Here is a 25,471-nt window from a genome sequence, read left to right as displayed (position 1 = left end):
TTGGGAAATGCCGACAAAATTTCAAAAATGCCGCGGTTTTTTGAGATTCGCGAGTTTCTACCGTAATTTTATAAACCGTTATTTAACGTTAACCGCCCCGTTATTAACGTTTATAATAAAACCCGTTTCGATAGATAACGGAATTCGAAAAAACGTTCGAAACGTCAAAATACGTGTTTTTCCAAACCCCAATATTTATTTAATGAAATAATACGAAAAATATAAAATTAGAAATAAATTATTCCGGTACGGTAGTGGGAAATTATTTTTTATAAAAAAAACGGACGGGTTATAACGTCCAATTGCCTTTTATTTAACCAAATTAACCGATATTTACAAAATTATACTATTTATAATAAAAGGTTATGCGCGGTAATAATATATTTACAAATATAAAACCTGGAACTCCGTAATATCTAACGTTTTTTTTTATTTTAATAAATTATAAAACGTTAAAATATTTTTCCAAACCCAGAAAGATTTCGAGAAAATAAATACGTTGGACGAAAATATTTTCGAAATTTAATTATAATTTATATTTCGGCCCGGGCCGGTTGGCGGAAATTTCCAACGCGTTATCCAAACAAAACAAAACAAATATAATATATTACGTTTAATAACCGTATTACGTCCGGTTATATTATAAAGATTTAACGCCGGTAAATATTATAATTTCCGCGACCCTCGCGGTCTTTCCGCCAAAATTACAAATTTTCCCCCAAACGTATTTGGTCCGATTTTAAAACGAAATATTATTAAAAAAACAATTTATACAAAATATATTTAAACGTAATATAAGAAAATAAACAACGTTTTCCGCCGGAAATCGAAACGAACACGCAAATGACGAGTTGCGCGGTAATCGCGTTCGAAATATTATAATATAAAAGGCGATTATTATTATCCAATTGCAAATTATTAATTACGGCGGTATTATACCAAATTTATAAATTATAAATAATTGGCTATTCCGGGAAATATAATATATCAGTTATCTTTGTTCGAAACTATTATTAAAATAATATATCGAAATATATAAAATATTTTATATGCAATTATAATATATATTGGCAAACAAAATTTTTAAACAGGACGCGCCAAAATTTCCTCAAACCGCTATTTATACCAAATAAATTTTAAAAATAAATTGCGATTAATTTTTATAATTAATTTACCCGGAAACGGGAAAACGATTTTTCGGTATTTAATAATTATTATAAATAAAATTTCCAAATATATATAATTGGAAATAATATATTTAATAAAAACGGAAAACTGCGCGGTGCGGTTTTATTTTTTTAATAACGATTCCGGGGTTTTCCTAATTAAATTATTTTTAATAAAAATTCCAATTGGATAGGAGATTTTCAGACGGAATTATATAAATAAACGGGGGTAAAATAATTTTTTTTCCATTTTCTATTACCCGGAAACCGACGGCGGTACGGAACGGGCCAATTAAACAATCCGATAATATTTTAAAATTTATATAATTTTTAATTAAATAAATTAATCGAATTATTTGGAAATTATGTAATTAACTTTTTAATAACCGGAATTTATCCGTAGCGGGGGTAAATTTAAATAAATTATTATTGGGTTTTAATATCAAAACGGTTTTAAATATTATTTTCTTTCCAAAATCTTGATTTTAAGTCCGGAAATTAAAGCCACGCAATTTTTGGAATATTTACGGAAAAATTCCAAATTAAGCCAAACTATTATTATATATAATTAATAAGGTTAAATAATCGGGGCGAGCGAATTATAACGCCCAACCGAATAATTCCGGGTTGGGGACGGAATATCTTTTAATTTATAAAATATATTTATAAACCGCCTATATAAAAAATTCGATTATATTTATAAAAAATACCGGGTAATAGCGGTACCGATTTTGTTTTACGGTTACGTTGAATATTTTATAAAAAATTCATCCTATTTTTTATATAAAATTAATAAAACGGGCCGTTTATAATTTATTATTTTTGTAAATTCGGACCGATTTCCGGCCCGGTTTTGAATTTTAACCGATAAAAACATTCGACGAACCCGAAAAATTTGGGCCGTAAAAGCGATTTTGGCCGCGAAAAACCGCAGGGGAAACAAAACGGCCGCCAAATATTAATGAAATAATAAAATTATAGTAACCCCACGTGGAAACCGGATTTATAGCGGATATTAATATTTTGGATATATTTAAAATTCGTTGGAAAAACGTCCGTACTAATAACAAACCGTTTTCTAAACGTTGTTAACCAACCGCGACCGTCGCGCCGGATTTTTTATAACCACGAATACGGAAAAAGAAATATTACGGATGTACAACGGCGAAACGCGAAATTATTGCGCGTTTTATATTTATATATTTCAAAAACGGAATAAATAGGTAAAACATTTACGCGTAACCAAATATAATAAAAATATTAAAAACCCCGGGACCGGTTCAATTTTACGGAAAAAATAATTTTATTTAAAGAAAATTAATATATAAACCGGCCAATCCCCGTACGCCGGGGAATAGTAAAAATAAAAATAATAGGATAAAAATAAACGACGGGACGGTTACAAACGGCGATAAATATTTATTGGTTATATTAATTATATTAATTATTATTATATTAGTTATATTTTCGCAAATCCGGTATATAATAATTTATATATTTAATATTATTACTATATTAACTAAAAAAGTTAAAACGCGGCGGCGGAAAATTAAAAAAACGATGAACATTTAAACGGTAACGGCCTATTAAAAACGACGGCGCGCGTTTTAGCGAAATATAATAAAAACGGAGCAAGAAAATTTTCCGGGTAAACGTTTGGACGACGAAAATAAAAAATACGAAAAAATTACGGCGCAATTATTTGAAATATTTATAAAAATTAAAACGGGGTTAAAAACTAAAAATAAAAACGTCGCGAAAAGAACCGTATATAAATCAAACGGGGCGGTAAAAAAATCAAATAAATACCGCATTAGGCGGGGTTCGGAACGCGTATAAATAACAGCCGGGAAAATAAAAATAACGGCGTTAATTTCGCGTTGGGTAATAGTGGATTTACGTTAGATTTCCAGCAATTATTAATAACGTTTATTATTACGTTTTAAACTCAACCAATTAATATTTATCTAATTATGGGTTGGAAAGAAATGGGCTTTTATTTTTTTATATTTTAGATTTTAGGCGAAATTAATTATAGATTATTAAACGGTTTTATTATTACCGTTGCGGTATATTAAAAATAAAACGTTAGGGCCGCCAAAAGTAAAAATCGCGCCAAAACATTTTTCGTTCCGAAACCGATTATATTTATATATATACGCGGTATTAACGAAATTAAATTCGGCCGTTATTTTGGTATTATACCCAAATTTAACAATTTTATTACTAATATTACGCATTATTAATATTTTGGGAGAAATAATATAGCGATCGCCGATTATAATATATTATAAACTATATAATTGACAATGCAAAAAAAGGTCTTGGATATGCAATTTTTCGCCGTGGTTATAAAAGTATTTTTTATATTTATTATATTAATTGCAAACCGTTCCGGCGAAATGGGGGCGATAATTTAAAATATTAACAATTCTGGAAAGTTTAATTCAATAAAAAAACCGGAATACGTTATTTAAACGCGGCGTACTTTTCGTCGTCGGAATTATGTTCGAATTTGTTCGAACCGGTAAGGCGACGGATACGTTATAACCACAATTAATAAAACAAATATATCCAGGGCGGCGCAGAATTAATTTATTGCAAAATTTTTAAAATAATTAACAAAAATAATAACGGTATTACGAAAAACAATAGGATTATTTTGGTTAAAATTAATAATAATAAGAAAGAAAAGGAATGTTTCGATGTCACGGGCAGGCAGGGCGGACAGGTAGGTGCGGGCAATCAGGTAACAGGACAGAGTATATTGGCTATCTAGTCTTCCAGGCACAGGGTAGCAGGTGGTTGTTGACGAAGACGTAGCTCGAGGAGCTACATATCGGAGACTGCAGAGATTTCGCGTAGATATACGCGCGCGAGGCGCTCGGCCCTCGCGCCTTCACGTGACAGGGGTCATGACTAAGCGACAGCCCAGTGGCTGTCCTTCAGGTCTGTGACAGTATTCCCCCCTTCCAGGCCGAGCTCCGTCACGGCCGGGGCCCGGGCTTATGGGGGTATCGACGGTGGAAATTCTTTACCAATTGAGCAGCGTTTTCCAGGTAATCGGCAGGTTCAGTCGTGGGTTCGCTATATCCAGCCCAACGGACGATATATTTCAGCCGGCGGCCTCCTCGGCCGCGGGTTTCCCAAAAGGAGTCGAGGATCTCTTCGACTTCGTATTCTCTCTCACCTTCCACTTCCAAATGGGGTGGCGGTGCAGGTTGTTGGCCCGGCAGGGGCTCAACGTCAGCAGGTTTTAGTCGGTTTATATTGAAAACAGGGTGTACTCTCATAGACGACGGCAGGTCCAAACGGTAGGCGTACGGGCTAATCACTTCAGAAATTCGGAAGGGTCCCAAGTTCTTCCAATCCAGTTTCTTCTGCGGGCGGGCGGTCTGGATGTTCCGTGCGTCTAACCATACATATTGGCCGACGGTAAGCCGGCGGGCCGGGGTACGGTGTCGGTTCGCCTGTTCTTCGTAACGGGCTTGGGCGGCGGTCATTTCGGCGCGGGCTTGTTCCAGAATGGCTTCCATTCGGGCGGCTAGCTTTTCGGCATCCCGCTGGGCGGGCAAAGGCTGGTTCAGGGGTACCGGCTCGAATCCCATGCGGGGATGGAATCCGTAAGTCGCGTAAAACGGGGAGGTTCCGGTGGTCTCGGACTTGTGGGAGTTGGCTGTGAATTCGGCGAGGGGAAGCCAACTTTCCCAATCATCTTGCAGGTAGGCCACATAAGCTCTCAAATATTGTTCCAGGGACGCGTTAAAACGCTCGGTCTGTCCGTCAGTCTCGGGGTGGTGAGCAGTGGATAGCAGGCTGTCGATTTTCAAACGGGTTGTCAGGTGTTTCCAAAACTTCGACACGAATTGGGTGCCTCTATCCGAAACTATCGTCAGGGGCAACCCGTGTAGTTTCCATACGTGGTGTAGGTACAGGTTGGCGGTGTCCTCGGCATTGCAGGTCCCTTTACAAGGGACGAAGTGTCTCATCTTAGTCAGGCGGTCTACGACCACTAGAATGGCGTCGTGGCCGTTGCTTTGCGGCAAATGTGTGATAAAATCCATCGACAGGTGTTGCCATGAGCGTTCAGGAGTGGGCAGGGGTCGCAGGAGGCCCTGGTGGCCTTCGCGGGACGGGTTGATTCGGCGGCAGGTCTGGCATTTCTTTACCCATAATGATACGTAATGTAGCATTCCGGGCCAGTAATATTCTCGGGACAGCAGGTCGTAGGTTTTTGCTTTGCCGGGGTGACCGGCGACGGGGGAGTCGTGGCAGCGGCGCAGGATCTCGGCTTTCAGATTATTCGAATCGGGTACGTACAGTCTATTGCGGTAATACAAATAGCCGGATCGTTCTTCGCATTCGGCCAATTGCAGCTTGGGGTGGCGGTCGGCGCCTGTCCTCAACGCTTCTAGGGCAGATTGCGTTATCGGGTCGGATTCGTATCCGGCGTCTAGTAGCTCTATCAGGTGTCTTGGCAATAGGGGTTTGTTTTGGCGGATTATGGGTTGTAACCGGGTGGGGCGGGCAGGTAAATTGTGTTCTTTCAGTACGACTTGTGTTTGGTGCTTAAGTCGTTCATCCCCCTCCTCAGGCATATCCTCTGACCTCCTGGTTAGTGCGTCGGGTTTCGCTCCTTGTTTCCCGGGTCGGTAGGTGATACGGAAATTAAATCTTGACAGGAATTCGGCCCATCGGGCTTGTCGGCGGTTGAGCATTTTCGTCGTCGTGAAATATTCCAGGTTGCGGTGGTCCGTAATTACTTGGACCGGGGACGACGTCCCTTCGAGTTCCGGGCGCCATTCTTCAAAACAGCGGATAATGGCTAGCAATTCTTTGTCGTAAATCTCGTAATTGCATTCGGTAGCTGTGTGTTTTTTCGAAAAGAACGCGACGGGGCGGAGTATTCCGTCGTCGCCGTATTGTGACAATATTCCCGCAGAAACATAATCGGAAGCGTCGGTCTCCAGGATCACATCCTTTTCCCAATCGAAGTGCGCCAGTACGGGGGCTTCGGTAAACTTTCTCTTCAGCAGTCGGAAGGCGGTTTCGCAGGCGCTATTCCATTCGAATGCGACGTCTTTCTTGGTCAATCTCGTCAAAGGGGCTACGATCTTTGAGAAATCTCGGATAAAGCGCCGGTAAAAGTTGCCAAACCCCAAAAATGCTTGTACGTCAGTAAGCTTTTTGGGTGTTTGCCAGTCCAGGACAGCGGTGATTTTTTCAGGGTCCATTTTTACGCCTTCGACGCCGACCAGCAGGCCCAGGAACTTGGTTTCCGTCACGAAGAATTCGCACTTCGCGGCGTTGGCGTATAGCCCGGCTTTCCTCAGGGCTTCCAGTACGAGTTTCAAATGTTCTTCGTGTTCTGTTCGGGTGCGGCTATAAATCAAAATGTCGTCCAGGTAGGCTGTACAAAATACGTCTAAGTATTCGCGCAGGGAGTCGTTTATATATCTCTGGAACGTCGCGGGGGCTCCCGTTAGCCCGAAAGGCATGACTAGGCTCTCGTATAAGCCGAATCTCGTGCGGAATGCCGTCAGGTATTCTTCCCCCTTTTTAATCCGAATATTGTTAAAAGCGGAAACGATATCGATTTTCGAGAAGAATTTCATGCCGGCCAGGTTGTTCAGGGTCTCTCGGACTAGCGGCAGCGGGTAACGGTCTTTTACGGTAATGTTATTCAGCGCGCGGTAATCCACGCAAAACCTCAACCCTCCTCCCTGCTTCTTCACGAACAAAACGGGCGAGGCGACGGATGACGAACTGGGTCTGATAAACCCTTTTTTCAACTCTGCGGTCAGCCATTCCTTAAGGGCTATCAGCTCTTCGCGGGACATGGCGTACAGGGGGCCGAACGGCGGCGTTTTTCCTTCTATAAGCGGGATATGGTGGTCGGACGGTCGGTGTGGGGGCAGCTTCTCGGCTTCTTGCGGGGAAAATACGTCCGCGAATTCCCGGATTGTTTCGGGCAGGGTCGGCCCGTTCCTATTTTGGGGGTCGGCGGCTAGGACCTCATCAATCTGTTTCAAGGTTACGGCGTACAGTCGGCAGGATCGGCGGCGGGCGTACATGCTCGCGGCTTGCAGGGAGATAGGGGCGATATCCATTTCGCGGAGGGACGGCGGTCGGTCAGCCTGGTACTGGGGGCGGCTTTTTTTTGGTACGGCGTGTAAAGCTTTAACCTTCTCCGGTTTGTCGGGCATATTGCAGTGTCGGCGGCAATAGTCGCTGTCAAACGTAATAACGTGTGACGCGAATCCAATCGTTGGATCGTGCTGCTTTAGCCAAGGCATTCCTAGCACAATGGGGTAGTGGGCTAGCTGTGTGACGAAGAACAGCGCGTTTTTCTGGATGTGGTCCTTGATTCTCAATTGTCCTCGGACATAATGGGTGCACTTCCCACTTTCGGCGGTCCTTCCGTCGAATACTTCGATGTCGAATGGGTTTCGCAGCGGATACATTTGTAGTTGGCGTTCTTCGGCCCATCCTTGGTCGAGGAAGCATTTTCCTTCCGCACCGCAATCGGTGAGGGCATAGGTTGGGAGGTTTTGGCCCCCCACTGTCAGTTCGGCAGGCAGGATCATCAGGTCGGATCGTTGGTTATATTCCTCTTCAACGGGGAACCCGTGAACGGCGGCGGCAGAGATGCGGATCGCCGGCGGTCTATGCGCGGCCTTGGCGGCCTGGGGGCGACTTATCCCAGGCGGGCTCCGTTTTTCGAACTTCGGCTGCTGGAGCGGCTGGCGTCCGAGCCGCGGCGGGGGTTTTTAGGGAGTTTGGTTTGTATTTGGCGCGGGGATCTGGACCTGGACCTGGATCGTTCGATTCCGGCCTGGTGCAGCCGCGTGCGGCGGGTATCCGGTTCCGGGCATTTGGCAACGAAATGTTCTTGGGATCCACAACGGTAACATAGCATGTTTTCCTTGCGGTTGTGGCGGCGTTGGCTGCTCAGGTCCATAGGGTCGTTAAGCGGGAGCTCCGCGTTTGGCTTGGGGGCGGCCCGCGGTATGTCGGGTTGGGTTCGGGGAGCCGCGCGCGCGGGGGGCGCTGCGGCCCGAGGGGTACGTGTCTGTCTATTTTTATACTGCTGGTGCTGGCGGTAGCGGTTATCCAAGCTTTGCAGGTGTCGGGTGAATTCGTGGTATTGGCGAGATGGGGCGGGGTTGTGGAGGAGCATGTCCTGGAGCTCTTCCGATATTCCCTGGAATAAAAGAGGGGGGAGGGCATCCTCCGGCATTTCTCCTTCCAAAGACAGGCGTTGGAACTCCGACAGATATTCGGCGAAATCTACGTTCCGCTGCTTCAGGGCATATAGTTTGTTTTGTGCGTTTTGGACGTGGTCGGGGTCCCCGAATGCCTCCTCTAGGTATTGGAGGAGATCCGTATAATCTCCGAATTGGGGTGTGCCTCCGACCATTTTGGGCAGGATCAGGTTGTACGCTTTACCGGACAGTCGACCGGCTACATAAATCAGGCGTGATTCGGGGTTGGGGAAGCGGTCTTTGTTTGAGGTCATCTTCCCCCGGATTTGGGTGGCGAAGCGGCGGAGGTCGGAGCGGGCGCCCGTAAATTTATCGGGGTCTGGAAGTCGTTCAGAAAGGCGGGCGGAGGCGGGATGTTCGGAAGCAGGCGGCGGAGTCGTTCCCATAGGAGTAACCATAAGGGGTTCAACAGGCGTGTTGGTAGTTGGGGCGGGGGTGGTTATGTGTACCGTGGGTAGCGTTACGGTCCGAACTTCCTTCAGTTCGGACCGTGTTTTCTCTAATTCGGCGAAAGCGGCATCCCGGGAGGTTATGGCGGAGGCCTTTTCCATGGCCATGGCCAGAATGTCGGCCTGCGCCTTGTCGCGGACACGGTCCGTTTCGGCGCGGGCGCGTTGGGTCTCGGCTTCCTGCATTTCTAGGCAGGAGTTCAGGCGGACGTTGCTATCGTGCAATAGTTGCAGCTTTTGGTAGGAATCGGAGATGTAAGACACCCATTGTTCAGGGTGTCCTTGTAGGTGTTCGATCAGTTCCTCGGTCGAATCGGTTAAGATCGGGGGTTGCAGTGACGCAGGCATCGCGGGCACCTAATGAAGGAGCTACGTAATGTCACGGGCAGGCAGGGCGGACAGGTAGGTGCGGGCAATCAGGTAACAGGACAGAGTATATTGGCTATCTAGTCTTCCAGGCACAGGGTAGCAGGTGGTTGTTGACGAAGACGTAGCTCGAGGAGCTACATATCGGAGACTGCAGAGATTTCGCGTAGATATACGCGCGCGAGGCGCTCGGCCCTCGCGCCTTCACGTGACAGGGGTCATGACTAAGCGACAGCCCAGTGGCTGTCCTTCAGGTCTGTGACACAACCAGATTGAATGGTTTTTGCTATAAATGCTTTTAATCTGGCTTTTCGATAACAAAGTAGGAAATTTCGTTTTCCAATAACTGTTAAACAGCAAAATTGGCTAACAAATCCAAGTTGACGTCGATAAGCTTCTTTTAACGGCCCAAAAACCGATAGATCCAATGGTTGAAGAACGTGTGACGAATGAGGGGGTAAATATAGGAGTTGAATATTATTTTGCAAGCAAAGAAGCATAAATTCGTCCGTTATATGTGATCCATGGCCATCCAAAACTAATAACCGCTTTTCAGGGGTTAAAGGTTGGGTATACGGAATAAACACCTTTTTTAACCATTCGATAGCCGTTTGGTTATTTGTCCACCCGTTTTCGGTTGCATGAAATTGCCAATTATCGAAAGGGCTTAAATCCGTGGGAAACCATTGTTGTTGTACGTTTTCTCCCTTAAATATAACGAGGGGAGGGAGGGCAACGCCCGTAGCCGATATACATTCGATTATAGTCGTCCAACCACGCGTTCCGGGCTCTTTTCGTTGCAACGGCCGGATCCCGTTAAGCCCTAATACTAGGCCATTAGATCCTTTGCCTTCCATTATACCGGTTTCGTCCATATTCCAACGGTTTTCCGGTTTAATAGCGTTAATAACCGGGTTCGTAATATAAAGCCACCAAGATTTAATTACCTCCGTAGTAGCGCCATTAACCCGGGCGTTATCTATTCGACGGGGCCTTTGGGTTTTAAGGATTGGATAACGAGCCAAAAAACGAGTTATCCAACGTTTTCCAAGGCCTTTTGTCTCTCCGGCGGCTTGAAGAATTCGTTCGGCAAAAAAGCGTAATTCTTGATGCGTTGGCGGAAGCCCTAAAGCTGTTTGGGTAAGTACCCAATCAGCCAAATGCTTTTCCTGTTCCGTGGAAAGCCTTTGAAAAGGGCTTTGTGCTTTTTTATAAGGTTGAGAACCTTTAAGTCGACTTTGAAGTGTAGACCTAGGTATTCCCCATTTTCGGGAGGTTTTTGCAATTGGATTGCCATTATTGACGTCGTTAATTGCAGATATAAGCTGTTTTTCAGTATATTGCTTCATTGGAAAATGGAGAATTAAAATCAGAAAAAAGTAAATCCAAAAGTGACAGATTCATCGAGATATTTATAATAGAAGTTGGAGGATAAAAATAAAAGTGTTGTTATTTTTGGGTGCCGAACAGGGGGGGTGCCGAACAGGGGGTACGCAACGTTACTTTTTTGACCCATGGACTTTCTACTTGGAAAATAGGAATATAACTCTTGGATAACATGAATCATATAACATTTGTTCGTAAAACAACAATCGTTTCCGAATTGAGAGTTTAAATTACGCTTTGAGTTTGAGTAAGTAGTGTTTGAATAGTTTACTATAGTTAAGCATCAAGGCCACGAGACCCGACACCGTCCCGCGGAATGCGAGCATTACTAGCGTGTCTGGGAAGTCTGGGCCCGTGAAAAGGGTTGGCAAGTCAAGGCAAAAGATCCAGGAGTTCTATTACAGAATGCAACAATTACACAGTTGCTCGATTACATCAACGCAAAGCTGCCCGAGGTGGCCGAGTTCACCTTGATGCAGACGCCAGACAGTCACTGGTTCGCTACCCAAGTCACAAAATATCGCACGATTACTTGTTCCTTGGCTTGCGGGCCTGCACAGATAACAACGCCGTTGCGTATCAAAACCGCATTTTTTTCACGGAATTCGGCGCCTATGAGTTCATGAATATCTGGTTCCATAACCTGACCATTACAAATCAAGCGAGTATACCAACAGCCGGGGCTTCAGCTTTAAGCTCCTCGGCGGCTACGATACTACCAGCCATGGACGCCACCGGACTATCCAACAAGGTCAAGTTTCTTGGCCTGGTTGGGAATCACCAATTCGTGGAAAGGACACGGTCGTGACATGACACAGATCAGTGGCACGACACTGTTGCAAAAAGCTGCAGTGTTTATTAACTTTGAGCTTGTCAGAGTCATGGTCGAGAGCTTGGTGCAGACGTGGACGGAGCGGGACAGACACCAATTTCTCACGGGGCAAAGTGCAAAGATCTCCTGCAAAGATAGCATGAAACCACGCACTATTCTGCACTTCCTCCAATACCTCACTCCTACTCCTCCTCACGGCCACTGATGGGCTCCACCATGACCATGGAATCCACCGCCATCACGAGCACCAGGAGGGTAGCCGACGATTGACGGATTGAAGACAATCAAGCCACCGGGCACACGCGCGATACCCTCCGTGGGCGACATGATCACTGCATCCTGGAGTTCATGTGCCGGAAATGCCGCCTGTCCGCCACTCTCTCCGACATCTCCGAGGAACTGAGCGTTCGTCCGCACCGGAACCTCCATTTCGCCAATGCCAGTGCCCGAGTTCCGGCTCGCCTGAATCTCCCGCAGCAGTCCCTCGAACGGGTTGTTGCTGCTGCCGACTTCCCGTCCTGGAGGCGACGCATGATGCGCAGAGAACATGCTGCTACCGTGAACGTCCCCGAAATGAATACCGCCAAGGGGGCTGCTGCTGCTAGCTTCCCGTCCAAAAGGCGCCATTGGATGCGAAGGAAACATGATGTTGCCCATCGTGTTAACGGGGCCGCGAATGTTCCCGCTCGGGCCGCCGAGTGGGCTGCTCATGGGATGCTGGAAGCCGTGGCTTGCACCAAGCATTGGGGTTTCAGATCTGCCAAGACGGCCGCCGAAGCCAGGGTGGCCCCAGTCACCACGCGGGCCGGAGGACTGACCAGGACGGGGACTGCTAGGGATTCGACTGCCGCCTTCACCTGGCGCAAGGCTGCGGTCGATCAAAATTGGTCTGTTCTGGCGAGGCCCCAGGTTACAAAACCTCCGGATCGCTTCTTGTAATGCCAGGGGCAGTTTTGGGCTCCTGGCAGCCAGGGGAAACTCGCTGCTCCTCGCCGCCGGGCTTCTTGCGCTCCGGCTGAGCGCATCACGGAAGCTATCGGGCGTCTGGAAATGCCAATTCGGCCGACCTCCAACCTGAGGCCCGCCTGCGTACCGGGCATTGCCGCCGAGGGACGACTGCTGCTGGTGTCGTCTCCTGCTCTCGCAGACGCGCCTGGCGAGGGCGTCGCGGTCGCGGAAGAACAGCATGGCGTCGCTGACGTTGGTGCGGTTGTCGCGCTCGCCTCTGCACTCGACGCAGCGCTCCTGGCTCGGCAGAATGATTGGAGAGGCCTCATCGGTCCAGCGGATGTTGCGGTTGCAGCCGGCGACGTCGCCGTTGCGGCGGGCTGGGCATGTCTCCTCGAGCTCTGGTTCGTCCTCGCGGTGGTGGCCGCAGGGCCAGGTCTCCCATCGGCGGGACAGCAAACACATGTTTTGTTCACTGTTGGCTTTATTAGTCGGGCTTTTTGAGACCTGAGTACCTTTGGGTATGTATGTACCTGAGATGGTTTGTGGTGAATTCCGGCCTGTCTCTCCAACTAGGTTGTTCCTATCATGATATATAGCTTGAGGAGACGGTGAATTGGGACAGGTTGATGATTATATTCTCATTACTGAAGCTTGTCTACAATAGTGATGCATAAATCCGTCGCGTGCGCAACGGTTTGGTGTTATTTCGGTTTGCTTTGAGACGAGCCCATGATTGTCTGGAGAGCTCAAGCAAACTTGGTTTCGTTATCTGGCGCACAATAAAACGGCTTTCAATCCTTTATCACTGCTCGAGTGTCACAACAAACAGTTGAAGACCCTTGTGGTTGTCGCAGTGTTGGTCTGAATATGCAAGTATCTTGCAAAAACACAGGAATGAGCAAGTGCTGCCAGAATGTTTGTGGCGAACAACAAACTGTCTAGTTCGAATCAAAACACGGCAAAACACAAACTTTCACAATCTACCCGCTCGTATTCACTGCCACAATCGTACTCGGAACAAGCAATTACTTTCTGTCAAGGTCTAGCAATCAGGGGGTTTAGTTCGAGGTGACTTGAACGTGAATGGGTAACTTAGATGGGATGTCTAGGTAGTAAAGTAGAGAGTGCTCGTATCTGCATAATACACACCATAGAATGTTTCTGGTAAAGACTGATGTGTGGCCCTGGTAGTTCATCGGTCAACTCCAAATCCGCAAGGTCCCTGTTCTCAGCAATAATGATAGAGTCCTACCACCTTTTCCCATCAAGCGTCAAGCGCCATAGTTACCCCTAGTCGCTACCAAGAGTCCAATTCTCGTCGGCCGGGAGATCCGCAACACAAGCATTGAGTGCGGTATTGAAAGTGTCCCGAGCACTGGTGTCGTCGACATGGGCCCCGAGGGCCTCGACGGTGCCGGCCTCGGTGTTTTTCTTGGTGAACTGTCCCGAGAGCGTCGTGCCTCCCGAGAGCGTTGCGCCACTCTTTTCGACCCCCTCGAACGAAACGCCCCATTCGTTCTTGTCCAGGCTGGCCATGAGGTGCATATACTCGGTGCTCTGCATCCCCGTGGCCACGGTCCACGCCGCCGAAATTGCCCATGGTATGGCCTATAGTCAAGTAGTGATCTGCTAGCCAGTTTGGGAGCAGTGTTTGTAAGTTGGATCATTCTATTTTTTCGCAAGCCAGCACCCTACTGTGCACAGAACCCTGCAGGTTCGAGGTCTCAAGCCACCATTCTACCTGCTCCTGGGGCTGGTAGGAGCCCGCGCTGTTGGGGGGCAGCGCGGTGGGGCCGACAAAAAGGCAGTCAAAGTTGTCTCCGTTCTTGACACCCACAACAATGTGGATGCCAGTACCGCCTGGGTAGCTGTAGCCTACGTTTTGCCGACAGATTCCATTCGCCGTTACCTTCGAGATCGAACGACTGGTCCTTATCACAGGCCTGCCACGCACCGTCGACGGTGACCCATATCCCTTCGGTCGACAGCGTTGCTGTCCAGTTAAGGCCACACCGGACGACCCAGAACATAGTAGCACGAGGCTCGAGGGCTGGCCAGCGACTTCTAATCTTACATTCTCGATTCAGTGCGCTCTAGTAAAGAAACTGCAACCATTTACTGTTAATTGAACCAAGCATTTTGTTTCTATGCAGCTGCATTGTCGCATGAAAACTCCCCGGCGCCTTTTCTCCCAGCCAGTGATGCATTACGTCAAGGTCAAGGCGGGCCACTACTCATGGTTGGTAACTGCGGCAGGAAATAGTTTCAATCAACACACGTCATCAACTGTACCATTTTTGTCGGGTTGGGAAGGAATTCATCTCGTCTCTTTTGATCTGCAAGGGTTCTGGCCCTGGGTGTGTTATCGTGTCTATTTGAAGTCTTTTGCGGCTTTTGCTACTGTTCAATGTCCATTTCAAATTGAGGAGAAAGAAAAATTCTGGTGTCGTCTCGATGTCGACTGGTTGTAGGTTTTTTTAGATACCGGAAACCGCTCCAACAGACCCTTCAAACATACGGTTGTTAGTAGTTTCCGAGGGTCATGGAAGCCGTACAACAACGGATTCCATGGCTTTATGCGTTCAGCACAATATTTAGCCGTCTTTCGTTCCATATCCATTCACATTGTCTTGCGTCGCCCTCCTCGTTGCATTGATACTGGTTGGCTGCCTTTCATGTTTACCTGACCAGCCGAATGTTTGACACCAAATCCACCCCTCTTCTTTTGTGCGTTCTTTTCTCAATTCTCTTCTGGTTCCCTTTGCAGACCGGCCAACGCAACGTGGCCTATGTCCAGCGGGCGCTGCTCTTCTGCCTTTGGTTTCAAACTACATGCCGTGCGTCAATGTGTCGGCGGCGCGGTCTCAACAACGTATGCTATTTTCCAGCTTCCCTGCCATACAGTGAACCATGCGGCATTTAGATGCGGTCTTTCGGCCTGGAGAAATAACTAATAATAATTAATACTATTACTATTACCTGTATGTTCTCAAGGCTGTCTTTACAGCTTTGTTAATGCTGCTCTGCCCTTTAACCTTATCGCACCCACCCCATTTCCCTACGGGCCATACCTAAACTTTCTCTTTAATTCGCAAACCAAAGCAAAAAGGAAACACTCAAATTTTACTATTAGGGCCGGAAGAAACCCCACTATTGTTATATCAAATGCTTTAATATACAGCCGGACAGGACAATAAAAAAGACAAACTGGTGTTGAATGCTTGGTGACGGACAGTATAAGAATTCGTTCCAAGGGAGGAAATATACTTATTTTCCCCTATGCACCACCTATAATATTACCCAGCTCGAAGGGTATTGAAGTACCATGCATAGTAAATATCTCTACTGGTTCCCAGGGGATCCACTTGCATCCCAGGTGTCTTCTTTATTATCCTGGCTGACCGCAGCCTTTTTTATGTTGGAAAGTTCATCCCGCTTTATTTCTATATATAACGCGCATTACTAGCGTTCATAAAAATAATATACGGGGGCTCATCATTGTTAGAGATTTGATATCGGAGAATTTACCGCATAATTCATATCATTCCTTGCAAGTTTTTATTAATAGTTACACCTTAAATCATCAACAGAAAAACCGCTTTGAATTATAGCGGCATTTATGATTATAAATGTGGTCTCCCCTTCGACATTGTGGCATAAATTCAAAATCCGTGGAAAACACCCTTATACCTTCCCAAATAATATATATATCAACCTACTGCCGTTCGACTGGGTCACACCTCCATCCCCGCAGTGTGTTCGACTATTGCCGGCACCAGCAAATTTCCCCAACTTTTACTTTGTTTACATACCCAAGCAAAAGATTCCTTCAAAATGTATTTCTTTCGGGCCATATCTTTGTTATTCCTGCTTTTGGCAGCGCTCATTACCGCTCTTCCCATTTCTGTGCTTGATCGTCGCAATGTTCCGCCAAGAAGAGGCGACAGTATACTCTACCGAGGTACTTCGAGAGAGGAGGGAAACTCCGTTCTAGACGGAGAACCAGTGCGTCCAAAGGGCGCGAGTAACCCCCAAGGTTATCTGTATCTAAAAGGGGATGACTTTGAAAATGTCAGGGCTCACGTGCTGGGAAGGCTTGGAGATAAGAACAGCCGGACTCCTTTTATTTCCACCACGCCAAGCAGAACAATAGCTGAGGGGTTTTTGTCCAGAAACCCGAAAACTGGGGAAGTGGACGGTGCCCTTCTTATGATCGACCGGGCCGCCCTTGCTTGCGAGAATCAGATATTTCCCACTAATCGGAATTTCAAGGAGCACGGACAAATCTATCCGTTCAAGGAGCAAAAGGAAGTTACTGTCAAGGGTGAAATCCCTTCGAGCGCCGTTCGAGCTGTTGTGTTTTACCAAAACGGAAAAAAAGCAACTCTGCATAACCCACATTATGAGCCTGAATATTGTTAGCGATGTAAATATAACCAGGCCGTAACCTGTGGTTTACTTAATTATTCATACTTAACAGAATGGAACTTCTTTAATATATTTAAAAAAAATACCTTATTTCGCTAAATACTTTTCTAAGCAACAGTACCAAGTAGTTAGTGAACAGAAAAATATGCACGAATTAAAATGTTGGGGGATTAAACGGAAAGTTTGCTGTTTGTGCGATATTTGTATTTAAAAGCCCAAATTTTCTCTCTATTTCCAGGGTAGATCAGTTAGTTAAAAATATAACCCGGTATAAATTAACATCCGTGTAAAACCTGGTTCAGGTCGCCATTCCCGCTATTTTCGCCATTCTAAAACGCATTGCGCAACATTCTCAAGACACGGCCCCATAATACAGCCCCATTTGTACTATAGTAGTAACGGCATATCATGTGTGAAACCCCTGCTTCGCCACCAAAACCAGGTTAAATTTATTATTTGACAGACCCTCTCGAAACCTAGACCATGATGAATATTAATAACGCAATTCTTTTATCTAGCGTTAAGCAATGCGCGGAATTTAGGGCTACGGCAGACTATATATTTGCAACCTCCAGTGTCTGAGAAAGTAAATTCTTCACGCCAATCCTCCTTTTTCCCCATCTTCTCTTAACCTTTACCATTGCGCAACCCTTTCCAGCCTTGGACTGCGTAAAAATCCCTCATGATGGCGAAATACCCAGGCATCAAAAAGCGCGACGTAAAGCCCATGAGGGAGCGGTTAACGGCTCCCTGGGGCATCGTCGTCAACGAAAAGGATTTCGAAAAACTTGCAACCGGGCACGAAAGCTTCGACATGGACGATCAATGGGACGTGCTGGTTGAAGATCCGGACGAAAACAACAATTCCGTTATCTCTGTTCATTTCATGCGGAGCTGGACCGGACAGGAAATTTACATACTCCATTTGAATAATTCCGACGCCAAAAGTGGGATCAAGGTCGATAGCATTACGTGGGAGGGGAACAAGAACGGCGTTCGTATCGACGCGGAACAGGCGCAAAAGGAGGTTGTGCTTTTGGCTAGGGATGTGCTCCAGTGCGAATTCGACGAGCTTCCACATTACGATTTTGACGAGGTTTATAACCATCCTGCCTACTTTATAAAGAAACGGCCGCAGAAAAAGACCAGCAGCTAGGTAAATGAGAAATCGAGGACGTTGGAGAATAATGTAAATCTCGTTTCATACTAGGTCGGTCTAGATACCTAGTTTCTAGTGCTCTTTTGCATTTCCAGGGGAAGTGGTGGGGTAAGCGGGGTATTGCCGTAAGTTCCATCGCAATATTCCAAGCAGGGAACCCTAATTGTCCAAAACAACGTGGAAAACAACAAGGACGATAAATGCCAATGGCATGACGCATATTTTGGGCGAAATATGGGGGAGTCGCCGCTATTCTTAACTTGGCGAGCGGTTGAGGTCATTTTTCTAGATAAAAAACGGCAGTCACTGAAAATGGCCTCGGGGCTTTGGTGTGGGCCAAGCTGCCGAGCCCGGGCATCGAGAAAGGTGTTGGAAACGCCGTCGAGAACGCCGTCATAGCCGGCTTCCTGCGCGTACTGCAAGACGAATATCCCGAATTGAAGCTGGCCCATCTAGACGTTTCGACGTTCTCTGACTTGGCTACGCTCCGTCAATGGTGTCCAGGACAGGTGTAGGGCTTGCTGAGCAGGAGGGCCTCATTTTGCACCCGGATGTCGTTATAAAGTCCTGGCTTGGACGCAGGAATGGCCATTAGCAGCTGCACAGCCGTTTTGTTTTGTCCCGTCAACCTAGGGACAATACGTTATTGTTGGAGTTCAGGCGGGCGACGCATCTACAAAACTTGTATGAGCTTGGGATACAAGGCTGGCTTACCCTTTGAATGCTGGAGACGTCGAGCTCCGGGTGTCATACGCGTTCGTACCGAGATATTGTCCTTGAAGTTGTCATTCAAACCACCTCTGACAAGCTTCTCCAAACTGCGCAAGCGGTTGCCAACAAAAGAGAAATCAACCCCAGTGGATCAGGAATACCATTCTTCTGGGTCATGTGCGGCCTCTTTTGTCAAATGTCTCACATGAGTTCGGGAAAGGTCTTTGTCTGGAATGCTACAGCTCATCCACCAGGGGGCTAGAACTCGAATATTCCGCTTTGCACCGAGATGATCACTAATCGGCACATGTCAATGCAACAAAGACAAACACGGCATCGCCAACTGAAAGCAAAAACTCGCTTCTGGGGGAGCGACAATGACAGTCTTGACGACTAAAATTCGGCACTTGAGCCATCCTCCTCTAGAATTAGAATATGGATATCTCTTGTATGGCGTTTCAACGGAGACACAGGCCGTGAAGAAAGCTCGTGCAGAGAAGCATCAGAGTCTTAGTACTTGCAACACTGAATCGCAAAAATGGCGAATTTTCCCAAGATGGGAGTCCGCCTGTTGGCGTTTGCTACAGGTTTTGCCACCCTCACTCAGGCTATCGCCGGCACGGGGTGCAACCCTATGACGAGTAAGTACCTCTTGCCAAGCGATATAGACTATATTTCAAGTTTGTTCAACGTACCAGATGCCGAATTGTTGACCGAAACCTCTAGCAAAAAACTGTCCGCCTATACCCGGTCTAAACACGGGCTACTACGAGGTCGACTTTACCAACAATCCCAAGGACGCCTCAAAGTACTGGACGACGTCCGCAGGGGCCCAGATCCCGCGCGACAGCCGTGGCATCGCGCTGCAGTACCTCAAGCGGTTCGACGCGCCGCAGCTCGTCAGCACCTGGTACATGTGGTACGGGCGGGTCGACGTGCAGATGCAGGTGGCCAAGGGCCAGGGCGTGGTGACGTCCATCGTGCTCATGTCGGACACGCTGGACGAGATGGACTGGGAGTGGTCGGGAAACAACTTTGGCCACGGGCCGAGCAAGGGCAGGGTGCAGACAAACTACTTTGGCAAGGGCGTCACGGGCACCTACGACCGCGGCACCACCGTCGACGTCGACAACCCGCAGGGCACCACTCACACTTATACCCTGATCTGGAAGCCCGACTCGATCGAGTGGCGCATCGATGGCAAGACCGTGAGGACCTTTTATGCCAAGGACGCAGACACCAAGCCTGGCAGCAGCCATCAGTTCCCGCAGACGCCTGCCAAGTTGCAAATCGGGATTTGGGCTGGAGGAGATCCCTCCAACGCTGGTGGTAGGTTTCTTTGCAAGTGGTCTCTACTCACGAGACAAAGGGCTAATTTTAACCTGTCTTTAAACACCCGCAGGCGTCATCGAGTGGGCAGGCGGCGTCACCGACACAAACGGGGGCCCCTATGTAGCCTACGTCAAAAAGATCACCGTCCAGAACCAGTATTCTGCCATGGCTTACAGCTGGGCCGATCAGTCTGGCAGCCATGGCAGCGTCAAGCAGCTTAGCCAGGATCCGGGCAACCTGGCCCCTGTCAGTCCGGCTCTGCTGCCACTGCGCTCCGAGCTACCTGTGACCCAGATTGGTCGCTGCGGACCCGAGCTCAAGACGATATGCAAGGGCAGCGTCTTTGGCGACTGTTGCTCGCAGTACAACACGTGCGGAAGCACTGCCGAGTACTGTGGCAGTGGCTGCCAGGGAGCATACGGCAAATGCGCCAAGCCAAACATTTTTGCCAACGAGAAGCTCGAGTTTGAGCCCGAGCCGACGACGAGCGTCATCAAGACAACTTCGAGCACCAGCACCAGCACCAGCACCAGCACCAGCACTACGCAGTCGACAAAAACCTCGGCAAGCACTTCGAATGCTCCGCTGAGGACCGATCTCCCACCGACGCCAAATGGACACTGCGGCCCCAAGGTCAACACCATCTGCAAGGGCAGCGTGTTTGGGGACTGTTGCTCCGAGTACAACTACTGCGGAAACGGTCTAGACTACTGCGGTGCGGGCTGCCAGTCAGCCTTTGGACGCTGTGGAGATGCACCTGTTGAGCCCAAGGCCGCAACGACCTCTTCTAGCAGCCAACCCCCCAGAGTCGCGACTAGTCCTGTCAGCTCTTCCAGTACCTCTACAAGCACCACCACCACCATGACAAAGCCAACAACGGCCAGCACCGTCGCTTCAAGCAACAGCACCCCTGTAGCAAACGTCAAGCTAGCTGTCAGCGAGGATGGAAGCTGCGGTGGCAAGGAAGCCAAATTCACCTGCACAGGTGGAATATTTGGTGAATGCTGCTCGCAATACAATTTTTGGTACGTTTCTAGTCTGATTTCCAGCCGGTTGGAGTACCTTGGATACTATCCGAGCTTGAGATGATGCAGTGTGGGCAATGTGGGCAATGTGGGCAATGTGGGCAATGTGGCTAACCTAGTCCTTTTATGATATTCAGTGGAAACTCCAAAGACCACTGCAGTACAGGCTGCCAGGTTGGATTCGGACGCTGCGAGGGGGTGGTACCTTTGGTGTCAGCTGCCGAGCCACAAAAACCAAACAATGCAGCCGCCACTCCATCGACAAGCTCGCCAACTTCCTCTTCGCCCGCCGCCGCCACGACAGGCCCCCAGATAAACATCGGGTACACCTGCGACGACGACTTTTGGTGGAGGAACAACTACTGCTACAAGTACATGGGGGCCAACGGGCAGATGAAGAGGATGACCTCGGCCTTTTGCTACCAGTGGAGCGGCAAGATGAGCGACGTGCCAAACTGGCTGAGCAAGGATTGCGAAGGCGACATTGAGCGCATCCGCGGGGCCTGCTGCGGCCGCTGGATAGTGCCGCAGGATGCCGTCCCGTCTTCACCATCAGCCCCGGCGGCAACGACGCCAATCAAGCTCGCCAGGCGCCAGGACGATGCGTCTGGGGTCGGCCGCGGCAAGGGACCCAGCCCCTGGGCCAGGGTGGCAGAGTACTTGGCGCGCAAGCAGGCGCAGGCGGCTGGTGACGAGGCGGACAGGCGGACCGAGGAGGCGGCGACTCGACGAGATGCTGGGACGGACGAGCAGGGGGGTAGTACCGACAAGGCGTACGTTCGGGGACGGCGAGAAAACGCTGCTGCGGCCACGGCCAGGGATGTGAGGAGAATCGTTGGCCGGGATGTCTTGGTGTGAAAGGTTGAGTAGGCAGGAACACATCGTCTTTGGGGGGGCAATTTACTATCAAACTCCCCGTACAGAACGGGAAAAGTCCAAAGGAATTACTTTAGGGATGTGGGCGGGGGCTTTTGAACCTGAACTACAGACGGATGTTCCCGGTTTGAACAGAAACTTTGGGACGGAGCGATTGAAAGTAGGATCAAACGCCGCCAGGTGTTGGTTGTCGCATCCGGATTCTGACTCGGTGCGGGTGTTGTCTTCTCTCTTGACTCGAATTAGTGCTGTACATCCAATGCGGGGGAGGCATGCAGTATGCTTCGTTCTCTTTGCTTTGTCTTGGCTTCCAATACGCCGGATTGAGATTCTGTGCTGAGAGTTGCTGCTTTATTTTCTCTTGGTTTGTTTTATTTTTTTTTTCTCCATTCGGACGATGTGTGGTGTTTGTCGATGGCAGCTATTGGGCTTTTCCAAAACCCAATCTCGAGAGTTCGACATCTGGACTAGACTGCCTGGTTCTAGACCTCGTCTTTATATATTAGTGATCTCTCGCTAATACGAAGGAGCTGAAAATGTACCGTCCCGCTGGTGTCCTTGGCGTGGGGCGAAGCATCATCACGAGGTCAGTCAAAAGTGCTTTCAGATATGGCGTGTTTATAGATCCATCCCAGCTCGAGTAGTCATTCCATCTCCCGGGATCGGTAACTATATCCCGGAAGTAACCAAAAGGAGACTGAACAACAGAAAACCTTATTTGACTCGATCAGGCTCTCCAATTATTTCCATCTGAACCTGATTCCCTACCTCACCACGAGGAGTTCCCTGTCAATTCCTTTTCTAGCGAAGCCTCAAAGCTTAATACCATTCGGCAGGTCCTGAATATCTCGTTCTGGAACTTGTGGGGGAGCTTGTTTCTGGGGCAGACTGTCAAGGCCCTGGGTAGCGGGAGGCAGTGCCGCATAAGTAGGTGCCTGATTGTTCTTTGATGTAACCTTGAAATCCAATGTAACTGTTGTAGTATCCAAGGGCAAACCTTGGCTGATAAATTATCCCGACCATGAATATGCCAGCACCAACTTGGGTCTCATGGTTTGCTCTAGTGCATTACATACCCAAGGTACCTAGCTAGGTATTGAGTCCAATATTGTGACCACAATATCTACCACTCCCGAGACCGGCCCGATTGTCGTCCGTTCACCAACACATAACCCCATCCTTGCAAGGTTTCCCCGTTGGTTTGCAGTGGCGCGGTCATCCCCAATCCGTTTTCCAGCTACACCTATCAATCTCGCCTTATCCCTTCTTATCCGTAGTTGTAAAATGAGGCTTCCGACGAAGGAATATGCCGTCACCAAAAACAACAGTCTGGGGGAGGGAGAGAAAAAGATGCGACCGATCGGTATACGACGCCGGCGTCGATCCTTGGCTGAAACTCATTCTCCCTCTCTCTCCCCCTCTGCCCTGACTTGACATATGTCTAATATCAAAAGCTTCCCATGTTCATGTACAGTAGTCATAACCAAAGGTAGCTCTTTCGATGCCTTTACCTGGCAGATCGCCAAGATCTCCTATCGCACTGATCAGTCCGCACCGACAATGAAACAATCACTAACAACCGGATGCCATGCTCCCCATGTCCGCGCCGTGGAGATCCCGAATGCTTGACACCACACACACCCCTATGATCCACTATAACAATCACACCGCCGTCGGGTCGCCTACGTCCAATTGTTTGATCTAACCTGACTGATCGTTGCCATCCCATTGCTCGGGACCACGGATTACAAAATCCCCGTATTCAACACTTTCGCAGTCGGTTCAACAAAACCAATTTCGCTGGGCGACAAGATGGCGGAACCCGGAGCGCCTCTGAACTTGGATCCCGCCTTCCTGGCGGAGAACAGGGCAGAAGTTCTCCAAAGAATAGCCATCTCCCTTGCCGTCATCACGACGGCCATGATGGCGCTTCGCTTCTACGCCAAGGTTCGTTTCCAATCGCCAGGCATCGAACTGTTCGATATCTTTCTCATCGCTGCCTACATCATCACCCTGGGAATGTGCGCCCTGGGTATAAGTGAGCCTTTTTTTTTCGTCTTGTCCAACCTCTGTCTGTATGCTGCGGCCAAGGGGCGCGCCGCTCCAAAGCCAGATACGAAGAAAGAAAAAAAAAAGATCGCAAAAGGAGCTGACAAGAGACTCGTCTGGACGGCAGCGATGACCATAGTCGGCGGCGTCGGGCAACACGTGGCCCTTTTCCAGCAACCGGGCGGCGACAAGGCCAAGCTGCGCGGCTGGGCTCAGTGCATCCTGGCCTTTGAGATCATCTACTTCACGTCTGTCGCCCTGCCCAAGATCGCCATCATATTCATGTACATCCAGGTCTTCAACTGGCGCAACACGAGGCGCCGCGTGGCCTGGGCCCTCGTCGCCATCAACGCCTCCCTGGCTATCTCCCTGGTCGGCGCGGCCTGTTTCCAGTGCATCCCCTTGGCCTATTGGTGGGACCGCTCCATCCCGGGCGGCAGGTGCTTCGACATCCAGGCCTTTTTCCACGCCCAGTCCGTCCCGGGATTCATCCTGGACCTCTTCATCATGGCGCTGCCCCTCCAGTCCATCTGGGAGCTAAAGCTGCCGCTGATCAAGAAGATTGCCTTGGCTTTGATCTTTCTTATTGCCAGTTTGTAAGTCCATGGCCATGGGTTGCCGTCACCTTACCGCACTTCCCTGATTTTCCATCCTTTGCGCCGCGGCTTTGTTAACCAGGAGTGAACACCCCACCACAGCGGCATCGTCGCGTCCGTTGTCCGCGCTCGCATCTTCTTCAGCACGTCCGCGTTTGAAGACCGCACCTGGGCCTCGGTCGAGCTGGTCGGCTGGTCCATCATAGAATCCGGAACCTACGGTAAGCACTTACTCCCGCCCGACTCACCTCTTCTCCTTAGCATATCGGGGGTCATCTTACCCCATTACAAAGCTTTAGCAAAAGGCACACTAACACGAATCAAAAAAAAAAAAATCGCCTCCCGCCAGTCGTGACCGCCTGCCTACCACACATGAAGCCCATCTTCTCGCACTACACGCCTCAGGCCGTCAAGGACTTTGGCCGCGGCGCCTTCTCCAAGGCCTCGTCCGCGCTCTCGGGCAGCAAGTCCTTCAGCACCAGCTCGAGCGGCAAACGCTCCCGCCGCCGCGGCGACATGGACATCCACAAGAGCGGCGACGACATTGACCACGTGGAGCCCGTGCGCCTCGCCAGCCTCGACGTGAGCCGCCCGCCGCGCCACCCCGCCATCAACGGCGGCGGCGGCAGTTACGACGACGACGACGACAGGAACCCCTTTTGGGCCGCCGAGCCCCGGGGTCCGCACGATTCCATATACAGCCCCGGTCACGCCCGGGGGTACCACCTACCACGTCAGATGCAGATACAAGCGGGCCAGGAGGGCGGGTCGAGTGCTGCTGCGGGTCAGAGAGGCAGCAGGTCTGCGTCGGTGCCTGGGCCCAAGGATGTCCTGGTGACGACCAAAGTGACGGTTACTACTAATTATGACTCTAGCAGGT

General features: G+C 48.8%; 6 protein-coding genes across 6 annotated transcripts; 4 read left to right on the top strand and 2 right to left on the bottom strand.

Moving 5' to 3' along the window:
* Positions 1–11,656: 11,656 nt before the first annotated feature.
* On the bottom strand, positions 11,657–12,877 carry MGG_10435 (uncharacterized protein; the record flags this gene model as incomplete). Its single annotated transcript, XM_003719406.1, has 1 exon — positions 11,657–12,877. The coding sequence occupies one exon, from the start codon at positions 12,875–12,877 to the stop codon at positions 11,657–11,659; it is 1,221 nt and encodes a 406-aa protein (XP_003719454.1).
* Positions 12,878–13,705: 828 nt separating this feature from the next.
* MGG_10434 (uncharacterized protein) lies at positions 13,706–14,445 on the bottom strand (the record flags this gene model as incomplete). Its single annotated transcript, XM_003719405.1, has 3 exons — positions 13,706–14,023; positions 14,157–14,290; positions 14,370–14,445. 3 exons carry the CDS (start codon positions 14,443–14,445, stop codon positions 13,706–13,708), a joined length of 528 nt encoding a protein of 175 aa, XP_003719453.1.
* A 1,804-nt stretch (positions 14,446–16,249) lies between these two features.
* MGG_17628 (uncharacterized protein) lies at positions 16,250–16,837 on the top strand (the record flags this gene model as incomplete). Its single annotated transcript, XM_003719404.1, has 1 exon — positions 16,250–16,837. One exon carries the CDS (start codon positions 16,250–16,252, stop codon positions 16,835–16,837), a length of 588 nt encoding a protein of 195 aa, XP_003719452.1.
* Positions 16,838–17,313: 476 nt separating this feature from the next.
* Positions 17,314–18,097, top strand: MGG_10432 (uncharacterized protein). The gene has a single exon (XM_003719403.1). It carries the CDS (start codon positions 17,526–17,528, stop codon positions 17,997–17,999), a length of 474 nt encoding a protein of 157 aa, XP_003719451.1. The 5' UTR covers positions 17,314–17,525; the 3' UTR covers positions 18,000–18,097.
* Positions 18,098–19,038: 941 nt separating this feature from the next.
* MGG_10431 (uncharacterized protein) lies at positions 19,039–22,282 on the top strand. Its single transcript, XM_003719402.1, has 4 exons — positions 19,039–19,354; positions 19,440–20,042; positions 20,116–21,070; positions 21,208–22,282. Exons 1-4 carry the CDS (start codon positions 19,252–19,254, stop codon positions 21,926–21,928), a joined length of 2,382 nt encoding a protein of 793 aa, XP_003719450.1. The 5' UTR covers positions 19,039–19,251; the 3' UTR covers positions 21,929–22,282.
* Positions 22,283–23,758: 1,476 nt separating this feature from the next.
* MGG_17627 (uncharacterized protein) lies at positions 23,759–25,454 on the top strand (the record flags this gene model as incomplete). The annotated part of the gene is made up of 5 exons (XM_003719401.1): positions 23,759–23,984; positions 24,135–24,591; positions 24,694–24,812; positions 24,941–25,270; positions 25,336–25,454. The coding sequence occupies 5 exons, from the start codon at positions 23,759–23,761 to the stop codon at positions 25,452–25,454; spliced, it is 1,251 nt and encodes a 416-aa protein (XP_003719449.1).
* Positions 25,455–25,471: the final 17 nt, after the last annotated feature.

The sequence above is a fragment of the Pyricularia oryzae genome, chromosome 6 (assembly GCF_000002495.2).
Source record: "Pyricularia oryzae 70-15 chromosome 6, whole genome shotgun sequence".
NCBI classification, from domain to species: domain Eukaryota; kingdom Fungi; phylum Ascomycota; class Sordariomycetes; order Magnaporthales; family Pyriculariaceae; genus Pyricularia; species Pyricularia oryzae.
This window is presented reverse-complemented; position numbering and strand designations above follow the sequence as displayed.